Source organism: Vitis riparia, chromosome 11 (genome assembly GCF_004353265.1).
Source record: "Vitis riparia cultivar Riparia Gloire de Montpellier isolate 1030 chromosome 11, EGFV_Vit.rip_1.0, whole genome shotgun sequence".
Taxonomy (NCBI): Eukaryota; Viridiplantae; Streptophyta; class Magnoliopsida; order Vitales; family Vitaceae; genus Vitis; species Vitis riparia.
This window is the reverse complement of record NC_048441.1, coordinates 16,003,497-16,030,061: the sequence shown is the minus strand read 5'-3', so window position 1 is coordinate 16,030,061 and position 26,565 is coordinate 16,003,497. Positions and strand designations below refer to the sequence as shown.

At 36.9% G+C, this 26,565-nt stretch overlaps 1 protein-coding gene across 3 annotated transcripts; it reads left to right on the top strand.

Annotated features, from left to right (window-relative positions):
• Positions 1–1,265: 1,265 nt before the first annotated feature.
• Positions 1,266–26,503, top strand: LOC117924591 (dnaJ homolog subfamily C GRV2). Of its 3 annotated transcripts, XM_034843249.1 has the most exons (22): positions 1,266–2,126; positions 3,358–3,591; positions 3,800–3,887; positions 4,032–4,240; positions 8,233–8,334; positions 8,412–8,474; positions 8,610–10,880; positions 12,059–12,421; positions 13,071–13,211; positions 16,011–16,403; positions 16,524–17,018; positions 17,625–17,848; positions 17,956–18,300; positions 18,920–19,214; positions 20,051–20,509; positions 20,583–20,928; positions 21,008–21,351; positions 21,435–21,902; positions 23,259–23,383; positions 24,500–24,623; positions 25,380–25,448; positions 26,006–26,503. In XM_034843249.1, the coding sequence occupies exons 1-22, from the start codon at positions 1,653–1,655 to the stop codon at positions 26,198–26,200; spliced, it is 7,827 nt and encodes a 2,608-aa protein (XP_034699140.1). In that variant the 5' UTR covers positions 1,266–1,652; the 3' UTR covers positions 26,201–26,503. The 3 variants fall into 3 exon arrangements, with proteins under 3 accessions (XP_034699140.1, XP_034699141.1, XP_034699142.1); XM_034843250.1 differs by lacking the exons at positions 1,266–2,126; positions 3,358–3,591 and having other exon boundaries at positions 8,223–8,334; XM_034843251.1 differs by lacking the exons at positions 1,266–2,126; positions 3,358–3,591; positions 3,800–3,887; positions 4,032–4,240; positions 8,233–8,334 and having other exon boundaries at positions 8,460–8,478.
• Positions 26,504–26,565: the final 62 nt, after the last annotated feature.

Below are 26,565 nucleotides of genomic sequence, written 5' to 3'. Positions count from 1 at the left end.
TTTAAAAATGGTAACATCGGCGTCTTTCAATAAAAGAAGCAATTATTAATATTAGCTATAAAAGGAAAAAAAAATTATAATATGATAAATTAAATAATGAAAAGATTAAAAATATTGATAATAGAGTTTTAGATTTTATTGAAAGTTTATAAAAAAAATTAAATAATATTTGTGAATTTTTTATTTTAAAACATAGTAAGAAATTTGACCACAATTTTTAAAAATATTTTGGTAAGGAACTTTTAGAAACATTTAATAATTTATACACTAATTTTAAATAGTTAAATATAAATCACTTGATAAGATTTGGATTGTCAACTCTAAATTATTAAGTATTTAATTCAACCTAAAAATCTAAACATTTGTAAATATTTCTAAATTAAACTAAAAATAACCTACCACTAAACAAGATATTTAATAAAATATCAAATATTAAAACAAAATTAACTTTGATAAAAAATTAAATAAAATATATTTGAATAATTATGTACATATTCATGCTTAATTATACCAAAAGCGTCAACATCTAAGAAATCTCAAAATTAAACAAAATATTGCCCCAAAAAAAATTAATAAAGTATCAAATACAAAATTATAAAACATTATTTTGTTAGATTTATTATATATATATATATATATATATATATATATATATATATATAGATTTAAATCAATTTAATTTTATCAACATTAAATAAATTTAAAAGTCCAAACAAATTAATGTTTTATAAAATCTATTTAATATTCATATATTTTTTTCACACATAAAATTAGTTTTTTAAAAGGGAAAATTTTCTATATTTTTAACTTTCTAAAATTCCTAAATCAATAAAAGGATTTTTTATTTTATTTTATTTTATTTTTTAAAATTTGACGGAGTGCATGTGCCCCTGAGCCTATGGTGGCTCCGCCCCTGTCAGCTGCTTTCTTGTAAAATTATTGTATAAATGTGAAATAGAATGATGATGCAGTCACAAGGAAAACGATGGAAAGATGTACTTAAATTAGCGAGATGCTCTTAAAGCTCAGCGCGTTTTACCCATTTTCCTTTTGGGATATTTATGGCCCGTTGGTTCAATTTCTGGTACAGCTTCCCACGCTATGCCCAGGATTGTGAATTTTCTTGTAAGGTTCCAGTGCAAAAGAGGACAATTGATAAAGCCTGTACCGCCAACGTGCTCCAATTAGAACTCCGCACGTGGAACCAGAAACCCCGTAAGGTCACCGAGTTGTGAGGATAGTCCATCCAACACGTTCACTATTGACAGGTTGGTCATGACAAACAAGAGCCTTCCTCCCGTAGCTGGCTGCAGTTTCTCTCTCTAAAACCTCCTTTGGGATCCCGCTGGATCCATCCCACTCTTCTGATCCAAACAAATCTTTTCATTTTCTGCCATTTAATGTTAAATTTCGAAACCTAATCCACGGATTCTAATTTTCTTAATTCACTTGTTTTTTCTCCCAATTTTCCCTATATGAGATTGGGACTTTTAGGGTTTAGTAATCATCCAATCAAAACGATCCGGTAAATATCGTCAGAGCTGGGGGCGAATCAGTCTCACAATCGCCCGGCAGCGGCGCAATCCGGCATCGGAATCTTCTTCCTTCGCCCTAATGCGCCACGCACCCACACCCTCCAATATCTCCACCACATGGACTCCATGAACCGCCGCGCTGCCGAGCACCCTCCGTCTTCCTCCGCCGATTCCTCCTCTTCCCCTTCTCCCGCTTCCTCCGCCCCTCATGTCCCCGAAGAGCCTGAGTACTTGGCTCGATACATGGTTGTCAAACACTCCTGGCGTGGCCGCTATAAACGAATCCTCTGTATATCAACCTCTGCGATCATCACTTTGGATCCGTCTACTTTGTCGGTGACAAATTCGTATAATGTGGCGACGGATTATGAAGGTGCCACGCCGATCATTGGCCGCGATGATAATTCGTTTGAATTTAACATCAGTGTGCGGACGGATGGACGTGGGAAGTTTAAGGGCATGAAGTTTTCGTCAAGGTTTAGGGCGAGTATATTGACTGAGTTGCATAGGTTGAGGTGGAATAGGATTGGCGCTGTGGCAGAGTTTCCGGTGCTTCATCTGCGGAGGCGGACTGGGGAGTGGGTTCCCTTTGTAAGTTGCGCTTTTCTTAGATTAATCATTTTTTTTTCGCTAAGTAAGAGAATGTTTTAAAATGTGCTAAAAACTCAATAGTACACAGGACTTTTCTTGGATTAATCATAATGCAGTTTTGGATGATGCACCATGCTGGAAGCTAGTTTCTTGAATCTGCTTGTATGAAACATTTTAGTCTTTGGTTATTTATAGTTGCTAACTTGCTAGAGCCATGTAAGTGGAAATGGTAAAAAAAAAAAGAAGGGATCAATGCTTAATGGATTACAATCTGCACTTTAAACCACGCAGAAACACCAAACATCTACCTTAACATTGACTTTGAATTCTAGATAAGTGGGATAGATTTTAGAACTCAAGCTAATATTTGGGAGGGACAGACAGATGAGAAAATGGATGTTTCTTACTCCTATAGAACTCAAGCAAATTACTTATGCAGCCTTCTTTTATGATATCATTTTTTTAAGATTTCAAAACACGGTAAGGAGGTCAGAGGAGTCTTTGGCTCTCTACCCATCTCCTAGAGAAATTTATTCAAGGTGGGAATCATTTCCTTCGACCATGTAGACAAGCTCATTAGGATTTTATTTATTATTTATTATTGATTATATTTATTTTTTGTCTTTTTTTTTTTTTAAATTGGCCAAACTTCTATGTCAAACCAATAAAAATAGGAATTATGGTTTCCCAAATGTAGCTGTGCTACTATCATGTGGATGGATTCAAGTTCAGCCTTGTGTTTGGAGGCATCCTTTGCTATGATCTGTTTCTCCCTGTTTGGGAAGTTAGCTATTGTCATTGGTGTTAGGCAATTCTCACACCAGCTAAAAAATTGTCAATCCAATTACATATTTATTCTATTGTGGTGTTTTTGGCTATATTGGAAGTACTTGATGAAAGCATTTACATCTTTAATAAATTATTGGTAGAAATAGAAAAAATAGGATAAATCTTGGTCACCGATTAAATGTAGCTAGGATGTTATGGAATTAAATGGTGATTCATGTAGTTATAAAATCACCACTCCTTTGAAAGCCTAATTTTATCATTGGGCCTTGAATTACAATAATTAACCTCCCATTGATACTGGTATAGCTATACTTATATCAAGTGGCTGTATCAATGTCGTAATGTTTCAAGTAATCAATTTCCAGCTTGCCTGATGTGCTGAATTTTCTGTTTAACTATTGAACTTCTGCATTGATAACTGGTGATCAAATGTCTTGTACAGAAAATGAAAGTTACTTATGTTGGACTTGAACTCATTGAATTGAAATCTGGAGATCTTCGCTGGTGTCTGGATTTTAGAGATATGAATTCCCCTGCTATTATTCTCCTCTCTGATGCTTACGGGAAGAAAAACACTGAGCATGGAGGTTTTGTTCTATGCCCTTTATATGGAAGAAAATCTAAAGCTTTCCAAGCTGCTTCAGGGACTTCAACTACTGCCATTATATCAAATTTGGTATGGTTGTTTCTAAAGGTTTAATTCATATTTCTGTTTCAGTTGAATTAAAAATTGTATGATCTTCTGCTTTAAGGCTTCCTTCTTAGCTTCTAACTACCCTCCTCTCCACCCATAGGAAGGTTGTTTGAACTTGCCTACTGATTGGTGTTCCTGTGCTTGAAAATATTCTGCATCAGTTGTAATTTCATTGAAAAATTTTGTGCAGACTAAAACAGCAAAATCCATGGTTGGGTTGTCACTAGTTGTGGACAGTTCTCAGTCACTTTCTGTTGCCGAGTACATAAAGCGAAGGGGTAGCTTATTCTAAACCATGTTTCATGCGCTTATCCACCACTCTCTCTCTCCTTGTTTTTCCTTGTTTTTGTTTGTCCTATTACATTTTTCAAATGTGATTTGATTCATTCACACCTCCTATGTAACATATGTAAAAAATACAGCCAAAGAGGCAGTTGGAGCAGAAGAGACCCCTTGTGGGGGTTGGTCTGTGACAAGGTTGCGGTCTGCTGCTCATGGAACTCTTAATGTTCCAGGATTGGGTTTGGGAGTGGGGCCAAAAGGAGGACTTGGGGAGCAAGGTGATGCTGTATCTCGTCAACTCATTCTCTCAAAAGTTTCACTTGTTGAAAGGCGCCCTGCGAACTATGAAGTGAGCATATGAATTCATTGAATTTTAAATCATTGGCTTTAGATACATGTCAAAATGTTGAGAGATACACATATAATTCATCAAGGCTTTCTTAATTTCAAAGATGTATGCCTTTATGAGATAAGCAAAATAAATGGTTTGCCTCACGGAATTTGTTAATTTTAGATAGTTGATTGGTGTCTCTAAAGTTTAAGGGTTTATTTTTTTGCTTTAGGGACTGTCCCACTGGACATATATGAATGAATCACTGCAATTTTTGTTTTAATTTTTATTTTTTGAAAGTACCAAAATTTAATTTATTTTCATAATTTCAAATTTTATTTTATTTTATAAGGATAAGTTAAAAGGAACTTAAGATGTACTTGAAATGTAATTTAGCTTATGCATTTGAATTTATTTAAAGGTTTTTTTCCCAAAGAGTGTAGCCACAACAAAAAAAGTTGTCTTTGTTAAATTCTAGGCTGGAAGAGACAATTTTCTCAAAAGCAAGGTTCAACTCTAGCGTTTCAGTCTTTACTTTTATAATACAATATGATTAACATGCATGAAGAAGTACAATTGCTTTTATAGTTTTTGTATGTTTTCTATTTTATGTTCATTTATACTTTTTATGTGCATGTGGCTAATATTATTGGGTGGAAATGCAATTAAAACATCATTGTACATTTATGCTTATAAGCAAAGTTGTTGTATTTAATGTTTGTTAAAACCTAGAATTACACACCTATCTTTGTCCCTATTTCTCACCTCTTTTTTTCAACTAAACCGCTGTCTCACCTATAGTGCTATAAAAGATATTTAATTTCACATTTAAACATTTTTTTTTGGAGTAAAGCAAGATAATATATTAAAAACAAAAGACACCTGTGAAGCACCCTAAAGTACACAAGATGTATACAAAAGACGCCTCACAGTGCCTCCAAAAAAGAGGGTCAACAAAAACACCGCCCTCCTCAAAATGAGCCTAACTAGTTCACAAATTCTATTATAAATGGGGATTAGAAACTAAAAACAACTTAGACTAAGACCAAAGATTGCAAAGGAAGGAATGTTTTAGTCTAAGCATAGAATGCTCTTCATTCTCAAAAAATCTGCAGTTTCTTCCTTCCAAATTGTCTAGAATAAACATCAGGGAGCAGTCCGCCATGCCTTTTTCCACTTTTTACCTACAAAAGAACCGTGCTAACCTAAGAGTGTCTCTAACTGTGTAAGGAAGCACCCACTCTACCCTAAAGAGGGAGAACAATAGATGCCACAACACCCTTGTGTTGACATAGTGAATAAGCAAGTGATTAATGAACTCTTTCTCCTCCTGACAAAGAAAAGATCTATTTGCCAAGGACCAACCTCTCATCTTCAAATGATCCAAAGTTAAAACCTTTGACCAAGTAGCCTCCCAAACAAAAAAACTCACCTTTGGTGACACCTAAGAGTTCCATATCACACATGTCGAAAACAAAGTTGTACATCGCAGTTCTAAAATTGTATAGAGAGCTTTAACAAGGAATTTACCATTTTCGACCTTATCCAAATTTCCTTATCCTCCTCTTCGCTACTCACTCTCTTCCTATGCAAGCTCAATAGGAACCTTTTCCACTAAATTCACCTCCCAATCATTTAGGAGCCTAAAAAAGGGAAGGGCCCAACAACCCTTTTCATTTGATCGATTCCAAACATCCACCACCCAAGCCTCCTTAAAATCAACAAAAATAAAAAGAGAAGGGAATGTAATACAAAATGGCTCATCACCACACCACTTGTCCTTTCAAAAGCTAACCCTCTACCCATTCCTAATTGAGAAAGCAACTTTGCTAGCCACAGGATCCCAATCCTTCCTAATTGCTTTCTATAATCCTACCCCATAACTTTCTCTCACTTTCTTGGATTGCCACACACCCTCTTCTACCCCATACTTTCTAGATATTACAAGCTTCCATATAGCCCCCCTCTCCTCAGCCCCATTCTCCTATCCTCTTCCAAATAATCATAAATAAAACTAAGTACACATTTCCTTTTGAATAAGGACCTGATTACAAGAACTGATGGTTGGAAACCTTCTTAAAGTGATGTAGAAGCCCACATGCAAGAAAGTTGGTGGGGTAATATGAGGGTGGAGTTAATAAATATATTTTTGTTGAGTGTCAAGGTGCTTTTTGTGCTCTCTCTTTCAAGGCCTTGCTTTAGGCGCTCCTTGTTTATGTCTTGTGTACTTTGGTGTACCTTATTCTTTTACTAATTTATACATACCTATCTTTACCCATAAAAATAAAATAAAAAATGTACCTTTGTAACTTGAGCTCTTTTCCAAGTAATGCCAATATCTATTTGGGGGTGGGAGATTAATCTTGTTAAATAGTATTCTTTTCAAGTTCACCTATATACTTTATGTCCCTCTTTGTTATTCAAAGGAAGATGTGGATGAGACTAGAAAAGATTGAACATGATTTTTTTTGTGAGAGCCACTACTTTGGGAGATGAAATGTTATTTAATAAATTGGTCAACTATTTTCTTGGATAAAGGTAGGGGTGATTTAGGCATTAGAGTCTTGTCTTTGCCCATTGATGCCCTTTCTGGAAAGTGGTTGTGGAAGTATGGATGGATTGTGAAGATGTGTTCTTTTGAGTAAGCTTGAAGGGTTGGTGGCTAGGTGGTGTCCTTTGAAGGGGCAGGAAAGGTTTGAAGTGTGCTTGTGGAGAATGATGAGATAAGGTTGGAGGAGTTTTGAAGTAGGGTCAAATTCATGTGGGTCAGGTTTTGGCATGGCTTGTGTTGCAGTGATTTTTCTTGGGCAGCAGATGATTGGGAGGAAAGGGATGGTGTTTGGTGTTGGAACCCTTGTGTTTTAAGGACTTTCCATGATTGATGTTGGAGAGTGTTAAGTCATTTCTTAAGCAAATTTATGAGGTGATGGCTTACAGGGATTGTAACAACAAGTTGATGTGAAGAACTGCTAAGGGTAGGAAGTTTTTTGTTAAATCTTTTTATGGTTTGATGGAGTTTGTTCCTTGGAGTACTTAACCAGCTAAAGAATTTTGGGGGCCACATGTTCCCACAAAAGTGGGCTACTTTGCATGGAGTTGCTCAGGAGAGTTCTAACTCTGGACCAACTTAGAATCAAAGAATGAATGTTAGCTAAAATGAGATTATTTTTGTAAGATTGCAGAAGAATTGGCTAACCCAATCTTACTTTATTGTAGTGTGGCTAGAAGCTTGTGACATTTATTTATTCTCGCCATTTAGGTTTTGTTGGATTTCCTTCAGCTAGTGAAAGAGGTGCTTTTAGATTGGCATGAGAGTTTTGTGGGAAGGAAAGATGAAAAGTTTGGAACTCTGTGTTGTTTGTTGTGGAACATTTGGTAGGAAAGAAACCAAAAATGTTTGAAGGATTGAAGTGGTCAATTTAAGTGATCAAGGACTTCTTTATGAGTAATCTTTTCCGTTAATCTAGATTTTGCTTGGGAGCAGATTGCTTTGTCCTTAGTTCCTGTTCAGATTAATTCTAAGCCTCTTAGGATCACTTTTGCAATAATTCTAAGCCACTCGAGACCAGGAGCTATTTGAGTTGCACTAAGAAAGACATTGGGCAGTTTTCTTCTTTAATCTGTTCACTTAAAACGAGGGATGGTTGGCCAGGTCAATGGATTCTTTTCGGTTTTTGGGAAGTTTTATTTTTTGTGATGTCAGGCTTAAATATTTTTTTGTAAAAGAACTGCGCTTCATTTTTTGTTTAAAAATGTTACAATTTTTAGGTGCTTGCACTTTATGACATTCCTGAAGGAGGTATAGGAGTGCTTTGGTTGCAATTTTGCTTTTTAAACCTATGCTTGGGAATTTGTGTAAAATGAAAATTGAACGAAGTGAAAGACTGTCTTTCTTAGCGTTTAGGAGCTATTTGAGTTGTGCTTAAAAAGACATTGTGCAAAGGATAGTTATGTTTCTATATGTTTGATGGTTATGTCAAGTGTTAAGAATCTCAATTAGATGTGTGCAGGCTGTTATTGTTCGACCTTTATCTGCGGTAAGCTCCCTTGTTCGATTTGCCGAGGAGCCCCAGATGTTTGCAATAGAATTCAATGATGGATGCCCTATTCATGTGAGTAATTGTTGCCTTAACTGCATTTCAGATATAGCTTCTGCATAAAGTGTCTCATACCTTGGTTTGAACTTCAGGTTTACGCAAGCACATCTCGTGATAGCTTACTTGCAGCAGTTCGTGATGTGTTGCAAACAGAAGTAGGTAGATGGGTTCTCTCTTGGATATCAATTTAGCTTTTGAACTCATAATTTGAATATCATTTGTCACACTCTTGTGTTCTGTGGTGATTTAATCTCATAAAATGTGATGACCTTTTGGTTTGCCTTTTTCAGGGCCAGTGTGCAGTACCAATTTTACCAAGGTTAACTATGCCTGGCCATCGTATTGATCCACCTTGTGGGAGGGTTCTTTTGCAATTCCAGCAATCCCCTATTGGACAACAACGTCCTGTTTCTGACGTGGAAAGTGCGTCCATGCATTTGAAGCACTTAGCAGCAGCTGCCAAAGATGCTGTTGCAGAAGGGGGCTCAGTTCCAGGGTCACGAGCTAAACTGTGGCGTAGAATAAGAGAGCTAAATGCATGTATTCCTTACACTGGAGTGCCCCCAAACATTGAGGTGCCTGAAGTGACATTGATGGCCTTGATTACCATGCTTCCAGCTACTCCAAATCTTCCTCCAGAATCCCCTCCTTTGCCACCTCCTTCTCCTAAAGCTGCTGCAACAGTGATGGGATTTATTGCTTGTCTACGCAGATTATTGGCTTCAAGAAGTGCAGCTTCACATGTGATGTCTTTTCCTGCAGCTGTTGGAAGAATAATGGGTTTACTCAGAAATGGTTCAGAGGGTGTAGCTGCTGAAGCTGCAGGGCTTGTTGCAGTTCTTATCGGTGGTGGTCCTGGGGATACAAATGCATTGGCTGATACTAAAGGAGAGCGCCACGCCACATATATGCATACCAAGTCTGTGTTGTTTGCTCATCATGGTTATGTTATTATCCTTGTCAATAGATTGAAGCCTATGTCAGTATCGCCTTTGTTATCAATGTCTGTTGTTGAAGTTCTTGAGGCTATGATATGTGATCCACATGGTGAAACTACCCAATATACAGTTTTTGTTGAATTATTACGGCAAGTGGCTGGCTTGCGCCGTCGCCTGTTTGCATTGTTTGGACATCCAGCTGAAAGTGTGAGAGAAACTGTGGCTCTAATCATGCGTACGATTGCAGAAGAAGATGCAATTGCAGCAGAATCAATGCGTGATGCTGCTTTGCGTGATGGTGCTTTGTTGAGGCATCTGTTGCATGCTTTTTTCCTTCCTGCTGGTGAGCGACGTGAAGTTAGTCGACAGCTTGTTGCTCTTTGGGCAGATTCTTATCAACCGGCTCTTGAGTTATTGTCTAGAGTACTGCCCCCTGGACTGGTTGCTTATTTGCATACTCGTTCTGATGGGGTTGTACCTGAAGATGCACAGAACATACCGAATCAAGAAGGATCACTTATCAGTAGAAGACAGAGACGCTTACTTCAGCAGAGGAGAGGCCGTGTCGGTGTAGGGAAAGGAATAACATCTCAAGATCATTCCTTACCTTCTGTTAACAACTCTGATGCTGGTGATCCAACACGGCAAAGTTCTGCTGCTTTTAAAGCATCAGATAGCTATTACAAACCTGCTCCTGATCCAACTTCTGGACAGGTTCCAGCTGGACATCCATCTGCTGCTCACACAGGTGAAAACTTAACAAATGAGTTGTCCTCTACAGGGGTTCCACAAGTGGATTATTCAGCTGCTGTAGTTTCATCCGATGCTCTGGCAATGAACACAAAGGAGGCACTGGAATCGATTGCTTCAAATTCTGTTGATTCTGATCCTAATGTGGCTAATTTCCAGAATGCAGGCCTTCCAGCTCCTGCACAGGTTGTTGTGGAGAACACACCTGTGGGATCAGGAAGGCTTTTGTGTAACTGGCCTGAATTTTGGCGAGCTTTTAGCCTTGATCACAACCGGGCAGATTTGATCTGGAATGAGCGCACCAGGCAAGAGTTGAGAGAGGCTTTGCAGGCCGAGGTCCATAAACTGGATGTTGAGAAGGAACGAACGGAAGATATTGTTCCTGGTGGTTCGACAGTGGAGATTATGAGTGGTCAAGATAATGTGCCTCAGATATCATGGAACTACACTGAGTTTTCTGTTAGTTATCCCAGTTTATCAAAGGAAGTTTGTGTTGGTCAATATTATCTGCGTTTATTACTGGAAAGTGGCAGCAGTGGCAGGGCACAGGATTTCCCACTGCGTGATCCAGTTGCCTTTTTTAGAGCGTTGTATCATCGATTCTTATGTGATGCTGACATAGGGCTTACAGTTGACGGTGCTGTTCCTGATGAACTAGGCGCATCTGATGATTGGTGTGATATGGGAAGATTAGATGGTTTTGGAGGAGGTGGAGGCTCTTCAGTAAGAGAGCTTTGTGCAAGGGCAATGGCTATTGTATATGAACAGCATTATAAAGTAATAGGCCCTTTTGATGGTACTGCTCACATTACAGTTCTCTTGGATAGGACTGATGATAGGGCCTTGAGGCATCGCCTTCTTCTTCTTCTGAAGGTAATCAATATTACTTTCCAAGCTACCACTCAAAAAAAAAAAAAAAATCAATATTAGTTTCCAAGCTACTATTTGTTTATTTATTTATTTTTATAGTTAATTGATGAACTATATAGGATGCTTAGTCAATTGCTTGTTTTTTTAATTTTGGTGTTAGTTTTAGGTGAATATATTCTATCTGCTTCTTTGCACAATATCTATTCCACTTATTTGTCCTCCATAATTATTCACCTCATGTTTGTTTAAGAGGAACATGTGAGAACTATGCTTGAATATTGTCTTTGAAGTACATTTGAGCACAAATTTGTACAAATCAAATGGGCTTGCTCATTTCCATTATCTTTACTCTTGATCAAATTCACTAATTTGTTGACATGGAATTTTTCTTTTAATGCATTTTTTATTGAATGGTATAAAACCGATTCTCCTTTGCCCCTGATCTTGTTTCTCTCTTAACACCTCCCATGTTCTTGCTTCCTTCTAGATCTAATGGTGACCCCTTTTTCTAGTGGCTGAGTTTTCCTCAAAGGTTCAGCTTTCTTTTTGTACCTTTTCCCCCTTATTTTGCTTGAAAAGTACTCATACTTGCATCACTTTTGTATTTTTTTTTTATTATTTTGGATCAGAAATAGTAATTGTAATTATACTATATAGAAGGATGTATGAAGAAGGATGAGAGATCCTTCATAAAGAGAATTTGTATGGATGTTAAAAAAATAAACAAAGAGAGATCCGCACAAAAAACAAGAACCCTTTTGTATCCTAAAATTAAAAACTCAAAAGGGGTAGACTGCTAGAAGAGAATGAACAATTCCTCTCTGGCAAGATCACAATCCTTTGAATGTGATGAATATTTCATGATTCTCTATCCATTGCCACCCAAGAGAGGATTATCATCGAGTCTTCTTCATCCATAAGATTGAGGACTCTCAACCACTTTGCAATTTCCAGGCCTTTAATAATGTCAGAATCTCTACTTTGATAGCTAAGCTGAAACCAACTACTTTTGAGAAAGCTCAGGTTGTCCCAATTATAGAAAACGGTTTCTACCATATTGCCAATGAAAAAATGGAGGAAAAGATGTCCATCTTCTCTCTCCCCAATTACACTAGCAGCAGTCAAGGCTAATGGTTTTATCAGGTCTCCTGAAATTAGTGTATGTTTCACTGTATGTGCAGGTGCTAATGAAAGTTTTATCAAATGTAGAGGCTTGTGTCTTGGTGGGAGGGTGTGTATTAGCCGTTGATATGCTGACAGTAGTTCATGAAGCATCAGAAAGAACGGCTATTCCTTTGCAATCAAATTTGATAGCTGCTTCTGCTTTCATGGAACCATTAAAGGAATGGATGTTTGTTGACAAGGAAGGTGTACAAGTTGGACCACTGGAGAAGGATGCTATCAGAAGATTCTGGTCAAAGAAAGGTATTGATTGGACAACAAGGTGCTGGGCTTCTGGGATGTCAGATTGGAAGAGATTACGTGATATCCGTGAACTTCGGTGGGCACTAGCTGTTCGGGTTCCTGTTCTTACTTCAACGCAGGTACTGTTGTATTATGCATGTTTACTTGAGTCTATATTACATTGTGAATGCTATATTGCACTTTGAGTTGATTTTGACTAAGTTTACTTCACCACAAACTGCAGCTACTGGTGGACTGCATTTGTAGTTGTATCTGGTTTGGATTAATGTTCTTTTCATGATTCTTTTGTTCCATTCACTGCCTGAACTTGTTGATTTTTTATGGATATTCAAGTTCCATATCTTTTATGTTAAATGACTGCGGTCTTGTATCTGAAGCTGTCTATATACGTTGTCATTGACTATTTTGAAAAGTCCTTGCTCACTAGTTAACTTTTAAAATAATTTTTGGGCATGCCTGTATGAATCAGTTTTTTAACGTGGATTTTATTGTTATTTTAAACTTCAATGGCGCTGATAGTGTCATCCTTCTGTTGTAACACTAAAAATGTATTTGAGGAAAAGATCCTTCCTCGTATATCTTGTTAGCATCCTTGTGTTGCTGGAGTCCAGCATCTGGAATGTTTGAAGATGTATTTTGTGTAGATTCAGTTCTGCATATGAAATAAGTACTAGTGCTTGTGATATTATACTTCTTTCTTCAACTGTTTGTCGAGTGCATCATATCCGTTCCTCTTATCTCATGTTAGTTTCATTTGTCTACATTCAGGTAGGGGAGGCAGCATTGTCCATATTACATAGCATGGTATCTGCACATTCAGATTTAGATGATGCTGGTGAGATAGTTACCCCAACTCCTAGAGTGAAATGGATCTTGTCAAGTCCTCGTTGTCTTCCACATATTGCACAGGTGATTCCTGGAGTTGTTATGACTTATGATTTCTGTATTATTCAGAGCTGTTGTCTATTTAAAAATTTAATTAGCATCCATGTTTGTGTGTGGGGAAGGGTGGATTTTGGAGGGGCTTTGTTCTCTTTCTTTCTTTCTTATATTTTTTTTTTCAAATAAGGATTGGTTTATTAACGTGGATTGTTAATCTAGAACTGTTTTCTGGCTGTCCTTATCCAACTTGAATGCAGGTGATCACAAACTTTAAGGCATCTGTCCTTTTTTATTTTTTATTAATCAGAGCTGGAACCTTAAACCTCTGACATTACCCACCCCACCTGTTGTCATGTGAGTCAGGCCTCGAGGGCAAAGCATCCAATCCTAAATAATATGCTACATTTCTATTGCTTGTGATCTGAAATTTATATATATAGTGTGTAGTTCTATTATTTTGACTTTCCACTTTTCCCTCTATAATTTCATGCTGTTGAAAATAATTTCAATACTGATTTTTAAGACCTGGGTCATGGTTGTCAGAAACTTACAGTGCATTATATTATATGCATGGTGCAATTCATTTTCACATAAAACACTATTTATCACCTATATACATTGCATCTTGACTATATCTAGTGATAGCTATATGATAGATAATACAAATGATACAGCCACATTTGACTGCTTTTAACAGCTTTTATGAAATATCAGATTTAATCTTTTTTCTTAAAAGGGATTAGTATATTATTGTTTAAAAGGTACTTTAAAGTTGAAAATGGATGAGAAAAAGGAAAAGAGAGGGGGAAAATGGAAGTGTAAACATTGCCTAGATTATGAAGGCAAGCATTGAAATGCTCTAATTAATCCAGGTTATTATTTAGATTATTTGTGTGTTGACATTGGGAATGACCACAGATGAAGAAAGATTTTGGCTTAGTGTATTGAATCTTCATTTTGAGTTCTTTTCCCCATTTAGCTGCATGATTATGATGAACTTTGGAAGTTAGAACTTTAATCATAGCTCATAATCATTAGTCCATGCAAGTACATGGTAACACAGCTGTATGCACTCTCAAGTTGCAAGGGGTTGGGGTGGGGGATGTGTGAGGTTTGAGTTCCTGGAGGGACCAAAAAAGGTGTTGCCTATCATAAAGAGTACATAGTTACCCATGCTTGATCATAGTTTCTCTTAGGTAAGGAACTTGGAAGTCTTGGCATAATTATATTTTTGAGGGGCTAGTTGAAATCTGTAACTTAAATGGATAGTTTAGACCCTATTTGGTAACTGTTTTCAAAAATAATTTGAAAAAACAGTTCTCTTTTTATTTTTTGATAGACAAAGGCAGATTAAATTAATAAACGCCTAAAAACAGGGGGTGCACCCTATGTATATAGGCAATATACAAACAAAACCCAACCAGGCTGCAGAAAGGAGAAACAAGACCTATAATAGGGAGGCTAGTCTTATTTTAGGACACCCAAAATTTCAAAAAAAAAAGAGGGATTATCCAACCCCAAAACCTGCTAGGACCACTCTAATATTTTTTTGTGAATTTAGTTATACATTGCTTACTTTGGTCATGCTAAACAGATATGTGTGTCTGCCTGTATGTATTATATATTTTCTAATCTATTTTTGGATATGTAAAAAGACTAATAAGACATGATATGATACGATACAATACAATTTACGAGTTGGCATTTGCTAATCACAAGTATTTTGTTCCATATTCATGGCCCTCGATTTTATTATTTTCTGCATAAGTGATGCGGAAGTTGATGCAATGATGGTGATGCATTTGCAATAATGGTGACTGGATGCAGTCTTATATTTAACTTTCTTTGAATCTGGATTTTTTTTTTTTTACCTGTGGTCTTGTGTATTCCACACCTCTTTGAAAACCTGAAAAATGGACCTTTTCTTCCAATGTGCAACATCAGTTCTGCTTTCAAACTCTTTTTCTTGGGCCATCTCATAGATTAATGCCATAATTTTTGCTCTTTTCTTTCTAGCGGTGGCATGCTCGGTTGGCGCTCATTAGTGAACCCCATTTTTTCCTTTTTTTTTTTTTTTTATTTTCTAAGGAAAATTTGTGTAATTCTTACTCAGTGCACTAAACTCTTCACATATCTAAAAGATATTTAATTCTTTTTTTTTTTTTTTTGATAAGAGAAGCATTGGATTACAAGGAAGTGCTAAAATAGTGACTCAAAATGTATAGAAAAGAAAAGGAAATACTCACCCCCTAACAAGAGAAACAAAAAACTGTCCACAATGATATACAAAAAAATGGCCCCTCCCTTAATGGGAACCCACCCAATCTTAAAACTCCAAAAAGGTCGATAGAACATCTTTAATAAACAGTTTAGTCTCCGACCAAAGTGAAATAAAGTTGTTTGAATTTCAGCCATTTATAAACTAAAAAGTTCAAATTTATAGATTAACTCTTCCAGTGCAAGCAACTTAATGCCTGGATCAAACAAGGCATGCAGTGTGGATTCAATAAAGAACAAGTATAACAGTTTCTATGGTGTTGAAGCATCCAGTATTTTTATCTTTGTTCTAAGTTTCATTTTAACTATGTATTGTTCATGTATGATAAGAAGATATAATTTTTTAGTGCGCTATTTGTCAAGAAGTGTGCTTAGAATTTGATACAGATTAAAATTCATTTAATTTCATAAGTGAACCTTTGAGGTTTCATTTTAGTAGGCCTTTCCTATTTGTCTAAGGTTTCATTTGAGTAGGCCTTAACTATTTGTCTAAGTGCTAAAATTGGATGTTTGAGTAGTGATATCTTTCTTTCTTTCCTGTCTCCAAAGGCTATGCTCACTGGGGAACCAAGTATTGTGGAGGGTGCAGCTGCTTTGCTGAAGGCTGTTGTTACTAGAAATCCCAAGGCAATGATACGTCTATACAGCACAGGTGCATTTTACTTTGCCCTGTCATACCCTGGATCTAATCTCCTTTCAATTGCCCAACTCTTCTCAGTGACTCATGTCCATCAAGCATTTCATGGTGGCGAAGAAGCTGCAGTTTCTTCTTCGTTGCCACTAGCAAAACGTAGTGTATTGGGTGGACATCTCCCAGAATCCTTGCTGTATGTGTTGGAGCGTAGTGGTCCTGCTGCGTTTGCAGCAGCTATGGTATCTGACTCTGATACTCCTGAAATTATATGGACACACAAAATGAGAGCAGAAAATCTGATCCGGCAGGTAGTTGAAACCTTGAATGAGGCACACTGCAGATTTGTTTTGGTTTATTTTCTATGATATTTTATTTTAAGATTTTCCATGATTCCTGGAATTTTTTTCATGCGCCTTTCATCTTGTCAGGTGTTGCAGCATCTTGGTGATTTTCCTCAGAAATTGTCACAGCATTGTCATTCATTATATGATTATGCTCCAATGCCACCGGTAACATATCCAGAGCTAAGAGATGAAATGTGGTGTCACCGCTATTACCTTCGAAACTTATGTGATGAGATTCGGTTTCCAAATTGGCCAATTGTTGAGCATGTTGAGTTTCTACAGTCATTGCTGGTAATGTGGCGTGAAGAGTTGACAAGAAAACCTATGGATCTATCTGAAGAGGAAGCTTGCAAAATACTTGAGATATCTTTGGAAGATGTATCAGGTGATGATGCTAGTAACAAACACTCTTCCGAGATTGCTGAGGATATTACGAGCATATCCAAGCAGATTGAGAATATTGATGAAGAAAAACTCAAGCGACAATATAGGAAACTTGCAATGAAATACCATCCTGACAAAAATCCTGAAGGCAGGGAAAAGTTTCTTGCTGTACAGAAAGCTTATGAGCGCTTGCAGGTAATATACTTGCTTCTAAATCTAGTGCATATTAACAATTAAGTTTCTATTAACAATTAACTTGCTTAAAATTATGAAGATGCCCTTGAGACCATTAGACCATCATACATTTTGTAGAAATTCATGTATGTGTATGACTGCTGGTACTTGCAAGATGAGCTCTACAAGAATGAACTATTTCAAAATCTAGATTCAATATCTGAAATTTGAACTTGTATTTTATTTGGTATCTTAAGTTCTATCTATGAATTTAAGGGAATTTCAGAATGCTATTCTTTTCAGACATGGAATGTGAAGAGGCCAAAAATTGTAGAGGAGCCGGTTGTGCAAACAACCAAAGCGACTATTTTGACCAACTTTAAATATTTTTTTTCCTGTAACTAGCTTATTGGATGGTGATGTGGGTATGAAAGTTCATTAGATTTGTACAAAGACCTATCACTTTCTAATTGTGGGATGTGTGATATCTCTTCTTTCTTGTAAAACATGTTGAATATGATTTGCATGGTCCAGAGATGTCGTTGTTGGAATATTTGAACAGTCTGTGTCTGATGTCATCTTGCTTTCTTAAGTTTTCTCAACACAACACAATATCTTTGTTGACAGGCTACCATGCAAGGCTTGCAAGGCCCCCAACTTTGGAGGTTGTTGCTTTTATTGAAAGGACAGTGCATCTTGTACAGGCGATATGGACATGTGTTAGAGCCCTTTAAATATGCTGGTTATCCGATGTTACTCAATTGTGTCACTGTGGACAAGGATGATAACAATTTTCTTTCCTCTGATAGAGCACCTCTCCTTGTTGCAGCGTCAGAACTCATTTGGCTAACGTAAATGCTCATCTGCCATTATTTTCTTTTGTTAAATTTCATTATAGATTTTGAAATTTGGGAGGGAGATTGACAAATTTCACTTCAATCTTTCTTATGTGTTTTAGATGTGCGTCTTCTTCATTAAATGGTGAAGAACTTGTAAGGGATGGTGGGATCCAACTTCTTGCAACTCTTCTTTCCCGTTGCATGTGTGTAGTTCAACCAACTACTCCTTCAAGTGAACCATCCGCCATCATTGTGACCAATGTGATGCGAACCTTCTCTGTTCTGAGCCAATTTGAGAGTGCCAGATTTGAGATGCTTGAATTTTCTGGTCTAGTTGATGACATTGTCCACTGCACTGAACTTGAGCTTGCACCTGCAGCTGTTGATGCTGCTCTACAGACGATTGCATATATTTCTGTATCCTCTGAATTACAAGATGCCTTGTTAAAAGCTGGTGTTTTATGGTAAGTTAGGTGGTGTTTGTTTTTCTACTTTTTCATAACTTATTATAAACTTTTTACTAAATAGAAAAAGCCAAAATATATAGCTTTTTTTAAATTGAAAAAATAACATATTAGTTTTTCTTTACTTTTTAATACTTAATAGAAATAAAATACTATAAAACAAACAATCTAATATTTAATACTATTAAGCATTAAGGTTCTATTTAGAATTAAGTAAAAAAACAAACATCACCTTAGTTTATTATATTAATGTTTTTTCCCCATTATTTTTTGGTGTCTTGCCCCAGCTTCTTTTTAATGTGATTGCTATACCTCAATTCCAATGACATGTATATCTTTCTTAACCTGGTTTGAAGAGTTGTTTGAGCAAAGATTACAACATAGAAAAAAAATATTGAAACATCCGGTCCCTTCCCATCTTGGATTGAGTGGCTTTCATTGTCTTTTTGAATTAGAAGAGAACTATGATGTCTGTTAAAACCCTGGTATTCCATCATATTAGGTGTACCTTTTCAATTCTCACGTTCATTCTTATTGTCTGTGTCTTGTTTGTTTAATGGATTGTAGTTATTGAAACATATCAAAACCTGTCATTTAATGGTGTTGAACATGATTTTAGGTATCTATTGCCATTGTTGCTTCAGTATGATTCAACTGCTGACGAATCTGATGCGACGGAGGCACATGGTGTTGGTGCTAGTGTACAAATAGCCAAAAATTTGCATGCTGTTCGTGCATCTCAGGCCCTGTCAAGGCTTAGTGGTTTGTGTACTGATGGGATTTCAACACCCTTTAATCAGGCTGCAGCTGATGCACTCAAAGCTTTGCTAACTCCAAAACTTGCTAGTATGTTAAAAGAGCAGTTTCCCAAAGACTTGTTATCCAAATTAAACGCAAACTTGGAGTCACCAGAGGTAAGAGGTCTCACTCTTCATGTGGAAGAAATGAGTGTTTGTGTATGAGCACGTTGACATTTCTTCAGTGAAAGTTCATTTAATTGCTTGTGAGGCAAATAACAATGCCTCTGTGGCTTTTTGTTTATAAGCATTTATTCATTTTTCATCTGGGAGGAGGATATTGTTTTATCCTTTTTGTTATAGAAGAAAGGGATAACATTATTAGTTTGAAGTTATACAAATTCTTATGAACAGACATTGTTAGATGACTTTCAATGTGCTTAACTGGAGTTGAAATGTTTAGTTGTCCTGCCATTTCTTTTGGCCGCAAGTCCATGGCATAAACATTTAGTATAAATTAGAGTCACTAATGTGTACCAACTACCTAGTACGTAAACATTCTCACCCTAAACCCTAGAAAAAAAAAAGGGAAAAAAGGTTAGTCAGCACAAGTTAGGAACTACACCAATTGGGTCCAAGGTTCAAATATGGTGTTCTTGTATACGTACTTAAAAGAAGGTAAGGACCCACAGAAGATCACAGATAGTTCTTATTATGTCCAAGGGTTTGAGACATTGCCCTTAGGGTCCTGCAGAGTTTCACGGGATCCATGCCCAAATGGTATTAAATAGTTCCTTCCATGAGCTTTAATGGGTACAATTACATGGGAGTGTTGAGTGTTGATTTGGAGTGCAAGTGTTAAGTTAGTTACCTGAGAGGTAGCCTACTTGCTTTTATCATAAAGTATTTAGTCCATCAATCATATTTTTTAGGCATATGGTTCTCCTTCAACTGTGAAGTTACAATTCAACTTTTACTATGTTATTTAGTTTATCAACCTTGTGTTGTCGCAGATTATCTGGAACTCTTCTACTCGAGCAGAATTACTAAAATTTGTGGACCAGCAGCGAGCAAACCAAGGCCCAGATGGTTCATATGAAGTGAAAGATTCACATTCTTTTGTATATAAAGCATTATCAAAAGAACTTTATGTTGGCAATGTGTACTTGAGAGTCTATAATGATCAACCAGACTTCGAGATCAGTGAACCAGAAGCATTCTGTGTTGCTCTTCTTGGTTTTATTTCAATTTTAGTCCACAATCAAGGTGCTGCAGTTTTGGATGACCAGGACACACTTAATCTTGTTGGCTCATCCTTCAATACATCTGAGGTTCAAACTGATACAGCAGATGGATCAGTCACTGTACAGAATGTTTCTGATGATTCTCTGGTAGTCTCTGATGGGAAAGTAACAACTGATGAAAACTCCGAACTGGTTAAGAACCTTCAGTTTGGATTGACTTCTCTTCAGGTACATTGCTGAGTGGTGTATGTTGTCCTGCAATTCAGTTAATGACTCTGAAATTTATGTTTTTTTATTGCAGAACTTACTGACAAGCAGTCCAAATTTGGCATCCATATTTTCTACTAAAGAACAGCTGTTGCCTCTTTTTGAGTGCTTCTCTGTGTCTGTTGCTTCAGAAACTAACATTCCTCAACTTTGCTTGAGTGTGCTGTCACTGTTGACTATGTGTGCTCCCTGCTTGGAGGCTATGGTTGCTGATGGGTCCAGTCTTCTCCTTTTATTACAAATGCTCCACTCTGCCCCTAATTGTCGTGAAGGGGCTCTTCATGTTCTTTATGCCTTGGCAAGCACACCGGAACTTGCATGGGCAGCTGCAAAGCATGGTGGAGTAGTGTACATTCTTGAACTTCTCTTGCCTTTGCAAGGTAAATATTTTCCCTTTACCTTCTATGTTTAAACTTTGTGTAAGTTCATCCTTAATGACAAAAAGGCTTCATCATGCAGAAGAAATTCCCCTACAGCAGAGAGCAGCAGCTGCCTCATTGCTAGGAAAGCTTGTTGGGCAGCCAATGCATGGGCCAAGAGTGGCCATAACTTTAGCAAGGTTTCTTCCAGATGGCCTAGTATCAGTTATTAGGGATGGACCTGGTGAAGCTGTTGTATCTGCTCTTGAACAGACAACAGAGACACCAGAACTTGTATGGACACCAGCCATGGCAGCTTCTTTGTCAGCGCAAATCGCAACTATGGCTTCAGATCTTTATCGTGAACAAATGAAAGGTCGTGTTGTTGATTGGGATGTGCCTGAGCAGGCATCTGGCCAGCAGGAAATGAGAGATGAGCCACAGGTATCTCCTGTTCTATTCTGTCCTTTTTATTCAAATATGTACCTGTACTGTTGAGTGGATTTCAAATTTTCATGGTCATGCAGGTTGGAGGAATCTATGTTAGGCTTTTCTTGAAAGATCCCAAGTTTCCTCTTAGAAATCCAAAGAGGTTCTTGGAAGGACTGCTAGACCAGTATCTTTCATCCATTGCTGCCACACATTATGACATGCAAGCTGTTGACCCTGAACTACCTTTGCTTCTGTCTGCTGCATTGGTGTCATTATTACGAGTACACCCTGCACTTGCAGATCATGTAGGATACCTTGGATATGTGCCTAAACTTGTGGCTGCAGTGGCCTATGAAGGAAGACGGGAAACAATGGCCACAGAGGAAATGAAAAATGGAAACCATACTGATGGAGCATATGAGACGGAGGAAGGGTCAACACAACCCAATGCACAAACACCACAAGAACGTGTACGCCTTAGTTGTTTGCGTGTTCTACATCAACTTGCAGCTAGCACTACATGTGCTGAAGCTATGGCAGCAACTAGTGTCGGAACACCTCAAGTATGTTCAGAACTATCTGTTCTTTTCCCCATGAAATTAATTATATATTCATAACATGAATGTGCTGGATTATCTTTGAGTTTGTCGGAATGATGAATTCCCTTGTGGTGTGTGGGATCATGTGGTTTAGCACATTACTTAATCTACTTGAATTTGAAAATCCGAAGTTGATGTGTCTGACAGGCGTATCTAAAGGGTTCCATCTTTTTGTTCCATTGTTTAAAAATATATAGTTTTTCATTTCTTTTGGCAGCATTAGAAGTTTAAATGCTGGAATGAAGCCTGATTTAACAATTAGGGTTCAATTATATTCATATAATTTTCAATTTTTTGAAACATAATTCTCTGGGTTAATATCTTTTGGGATATTTTATTTTTTTTGTAAAAATTCTGATTTACTGAAATAGGTCAGGAAATTTTAGGAAAGAGTGTAAAGAGAGGAAAAAGGCACTGCAAGATATATGCACCTATGACACCTTGGAGAGAGCTTCCATCAAAGTGTTAACTGACTAATTATGCAGACAAGAAATGGAATTGAATCTCACATGTTGTAGATGCTCCAAATTATTCCATGAATGAAGGAGAGTGACTATTGATAAATATGAGGACTGCGTCTACTTTAAATGGATGGATGAATGATCTTGCAAAAAGGTAGTTCATGAGCTGCTGTTGTTAATGTTGAATTGTGAGAAATGGATTCTCAAGATGCCACCTTACATTGTGATTCCATATGAAGTAAGGAGATTGGTATTTAATCCTTCACTGAAATTAGTCTCCTAACTGAATTTACTGACTCCAGGAATTGATTCTGGAGTTCCTAGTTCCTACTATTAGATCATCATGTGCAATCATTCTTCATGGTTATTTGTTTGACTGCAATGATCAGATATTCTGGCTTTAGCATCTTGGGAAACCCATAAGTATTGCAATTAAATTTTGGTTGTTTGTAGACCATTCAGGTGGTTTTAACAGTAATTTTTTTATGACCGTTTTCTGGATTCCTGCAAACAGTTTCCCAATGCCTGATATGTTTGTCATTTATTTGTAAAGTTTGAGTGGGCTAAAATATAGGCTTACTTGTTCTTTTTGTTTACTCTGTTAAAAATATTTATGCCAGATGTGTCATTGGCATCCAGTTTTTCTTAGGTTGTTCTCTGTTATGTTCCATTAAAAGATTGTTTGTCAGGTCAGATCACTTCATGAAGCCTGTGATGTAACTCAAAACTCTGGAAGACAAAATTTGAAATTTATTGATCCATAGTTGTATTTGACAACTTCAGACATGTGTAGTGCTCTGTGTTTATCTTATATATAATCGGTATCTAGAGATTCATTCTTGTTGGTCTTTGCTTCCAGGTTGTACCACTCTTAATGAAAGCTATCGGATGGCAAGGTGGAAGCATACTAGCTCTTGAAACACTGAAACGTGTTGTGGTTGCTGGAAATCGAGCTAGGGATGCACTTGTTGCCCAAGGGCTTAAGTGAGTGGCTTTTATAGTATAGATAACATATTCTGAGTTTTTTATGTTTTTATTGGGGTGTGGTTTTCAATTTGCAAATCCATGTCCAGGTGCATGTCATAACATGTATTTGGACACACAAGCAAACATAAACCTACTTGGCATGCTCATTGATTTTATTCATATTCTTCCTAATACTAAAATTTTTTGAATGGGATAGTTATTTTGTAGTCTTAAAGACATAGTTTGGCTTAGGGTTAATTTCACTCACCTCCCTTAAGGTTTTAGCTACCATTGGTTTGAAAATTCATCAAATACCTCCCTTTATTTTGAATTAGAGGGGAGGTGAGGGAAAATCTCAAATGAGAAGGATAGGAGAGGCATTTGATGAAATTTCAAACCAATGGATACTAGGTGTATTTAGCCAAAACCTTAGGGGAGGTCAATGAATTTAACCCTTTAGCTTATTTTTAGGTCAAATTGGGCTAAGTGAACATTGAGAAAGTAGGATCAAATACTTAAAATAATTTAACTGCATTCTGGATTGAAAACTGTGGTGCACTCTCCTATAATTGCTACAAAGAATTAAACCTGAAACTTGCAAATATTGGAATACCCTTGCTAATTTAGCTCAATTCCTGAAGTTCTGGGTAAATATTAACATCTTGTTAAGGGGCTCTTCTCCTATCAACTCGATGATAGAAAAAATTGTCTGATATATTAAATACAATAGGTTTATGCTTGTTATGAGGCAAGATTGGGCATTTGAATTGTGATCATCTGCTCCATTATGGTCAATAGCTATGTTGCATGAATTCAGACACATGTGGTAGGTGTGGGTGTTTCAAGCGCTTGCTAATTGAATAGAAAGAGAGAACCTTATCAAGGATCTCTTTTGGACTTAAGATGGGTGGGTGCACAATGTTATTGATCAAATAGCACTTGGAAATGATTTGTTACATTCTGCTTTCCTTGTATATTATTTTTTTTTTTTCATATTTAAAGAGAGTTTTGATGTATTTGGAGGATAAAATTTAGGCACTTGTATAATACCCAAAGAAAAAATCAATCCCCCTTGTCAACTGTGTCTCTATTGTTAACAATTTTTTTTCGATGCAAATTTTGTGGATCATGCAGGGTTGGCCTCGTGGAAGTACTCCTTGGCCTTCTTGATTGGAGGGCTGGAGGGAGGAATGGACTTTGCACTCAGATGAAGTGGAACGAGTCTGAAGCATCCATTGGACGGGTGCTTGCTATTGAGGTTGGAGTTTTGTTTATAATTATAAATCTGACCTAGACTTTGCAATTTCCTTTCGTAGGGCCTGTTAATTAGATGCTTCTCTGAGTGTGAACTCTGAACTAAATTCCCATTTTTCTGTCAGAATTCTGATCTAGTGTAGTTCCCCTTCATTTTCTATTCTTTATTTCATTTAATTACATAACCATTCCCATGAGTTTTATATTCACCTTAAAAAATTTCCATTCCGGTTCCTTAAATGTGAAGATGGGTTCTCAAAAGAGTGTTGTATCTATTTATCTTAAACACAGGTGGCTGTTATAATCTTTTTCTTGTTCAATTGTCCTATACTCCTATTTGAACATATCATAAGCAAGTTTTCACTCTTTTAACTGCTGTTATGAACCAAGTGTTACATATTTCCTAATTTTATTTAGGTATTTCTATTAGGAAGGGAATAATATGCATTCCATCCATTGACTGCCTTATTACTGGCTTACCCAATGTCAGTTTGTGAATCACTTCTCTTGTTAAGCAGCTCTAGCTTACAGGAAACTCTTAGGTCCCCATAAAAGCTCAATCTTTCTCCCAAGTGTTCGAAAAGCTCTCTATTGATGGTGTATTCACAGTATTCACATATGAATATGATGAAAATTTACTTGGAAATTGGTTTGTTTGCTCCTTTATTAATTAGTTTAGTTCAATATGCATTCTCATACCCCTTTCAAGCAAGATCTTCACTTGTTTTACTGCTTGAGTTTTCTAATTATATTATTACAGGTCTTGCATGCATTCGCAACTGAAGGGGCCCATTGTTCTAAAGTGCGTGACATATTGAGTGCCTCTGATGTAAGTCTTGACACATTTGTTTCTTCCATACTATTCATTCACATAGTTTCAAGTCTTGACTGGTTAGTGCCTGTTGTCTATCTTTTCCAAAACTTCCCTATTGTACAATCAGGGGAGTTGATTGCATATAATTTTTCATTGTTAAGATGAGAGTAAAAGACAGGACACATCTAAATAGAACTGAAAGCAAAAAAATTTGATTCATGTGCCTAACCTAGTTGGAATATCAAACTTTGTTGCATCAAGTTTTATACTGGTTTTGGCCTGAATACGAGAATCCATTTCTCAATACCCAGGTTTTCTATTTGTTTGAGGGTTATCTCTATTAATTTGATTAGTTGCATAAAAATTAGAAAAGACCTGCTGTAAGTATTGCCACTTATCAAACTTCTCATTTCTCTTGAATCAAAACACCTGGTTTCTATTGGCTCTACAAATTATTATTAGCTACTCTTCAGAAAATCCCGACTCTGTGACAAGTGGAGGTTGAAGTGCTGATCTTTTGAAACCTGCCCAAAAATTTGTGACCAAATTCCTCATCTTCGCTGGATTTGCAGGTTTGGAGTGCCTATAAAGACCAGAAGCATGATCTATTCCTTCCTTCTAATGCTCAATCTGCTGCTGCTGGAATTGCTGGTCTTATTGAGAATTCGTCATCCAGACTCACTTACGCCCTCACAGCTCCTCCGCAGTCTGCTTCCTCAAGACTTCCTACCTCAACCACATATGACACTAATGGAAAGCACGATTAGTAATCCATGATCAAGCTATTGTTAAAGCTTTCATACTTGATGCATCTGTATAGCGTACTGTACAGTATTCTGCTTTTTCTCCGGTCTTTCTCTTCCCAATTTTCTCACAGAAAATTCAAAGGATAAAATCAGTCTTTCCCTGTAAAGAAAACCTCTAAACTATTTGTATATTTAAGTCGGTCTATTGCCCAATTTGTTATAAATAGGTGAGGTGATTTTGTATGAATTCATGAGTAATTTCTATTTTTTGAGTTGAGTTGTACGCTTCTCGTTTGAGCATATGAGCAATTTATATGTTGGGTGCTTTGTTGCCTTTACTTTTTCTGGAAGACCATTCCATTTGTTCCCATGCAAAAAGATTTCAG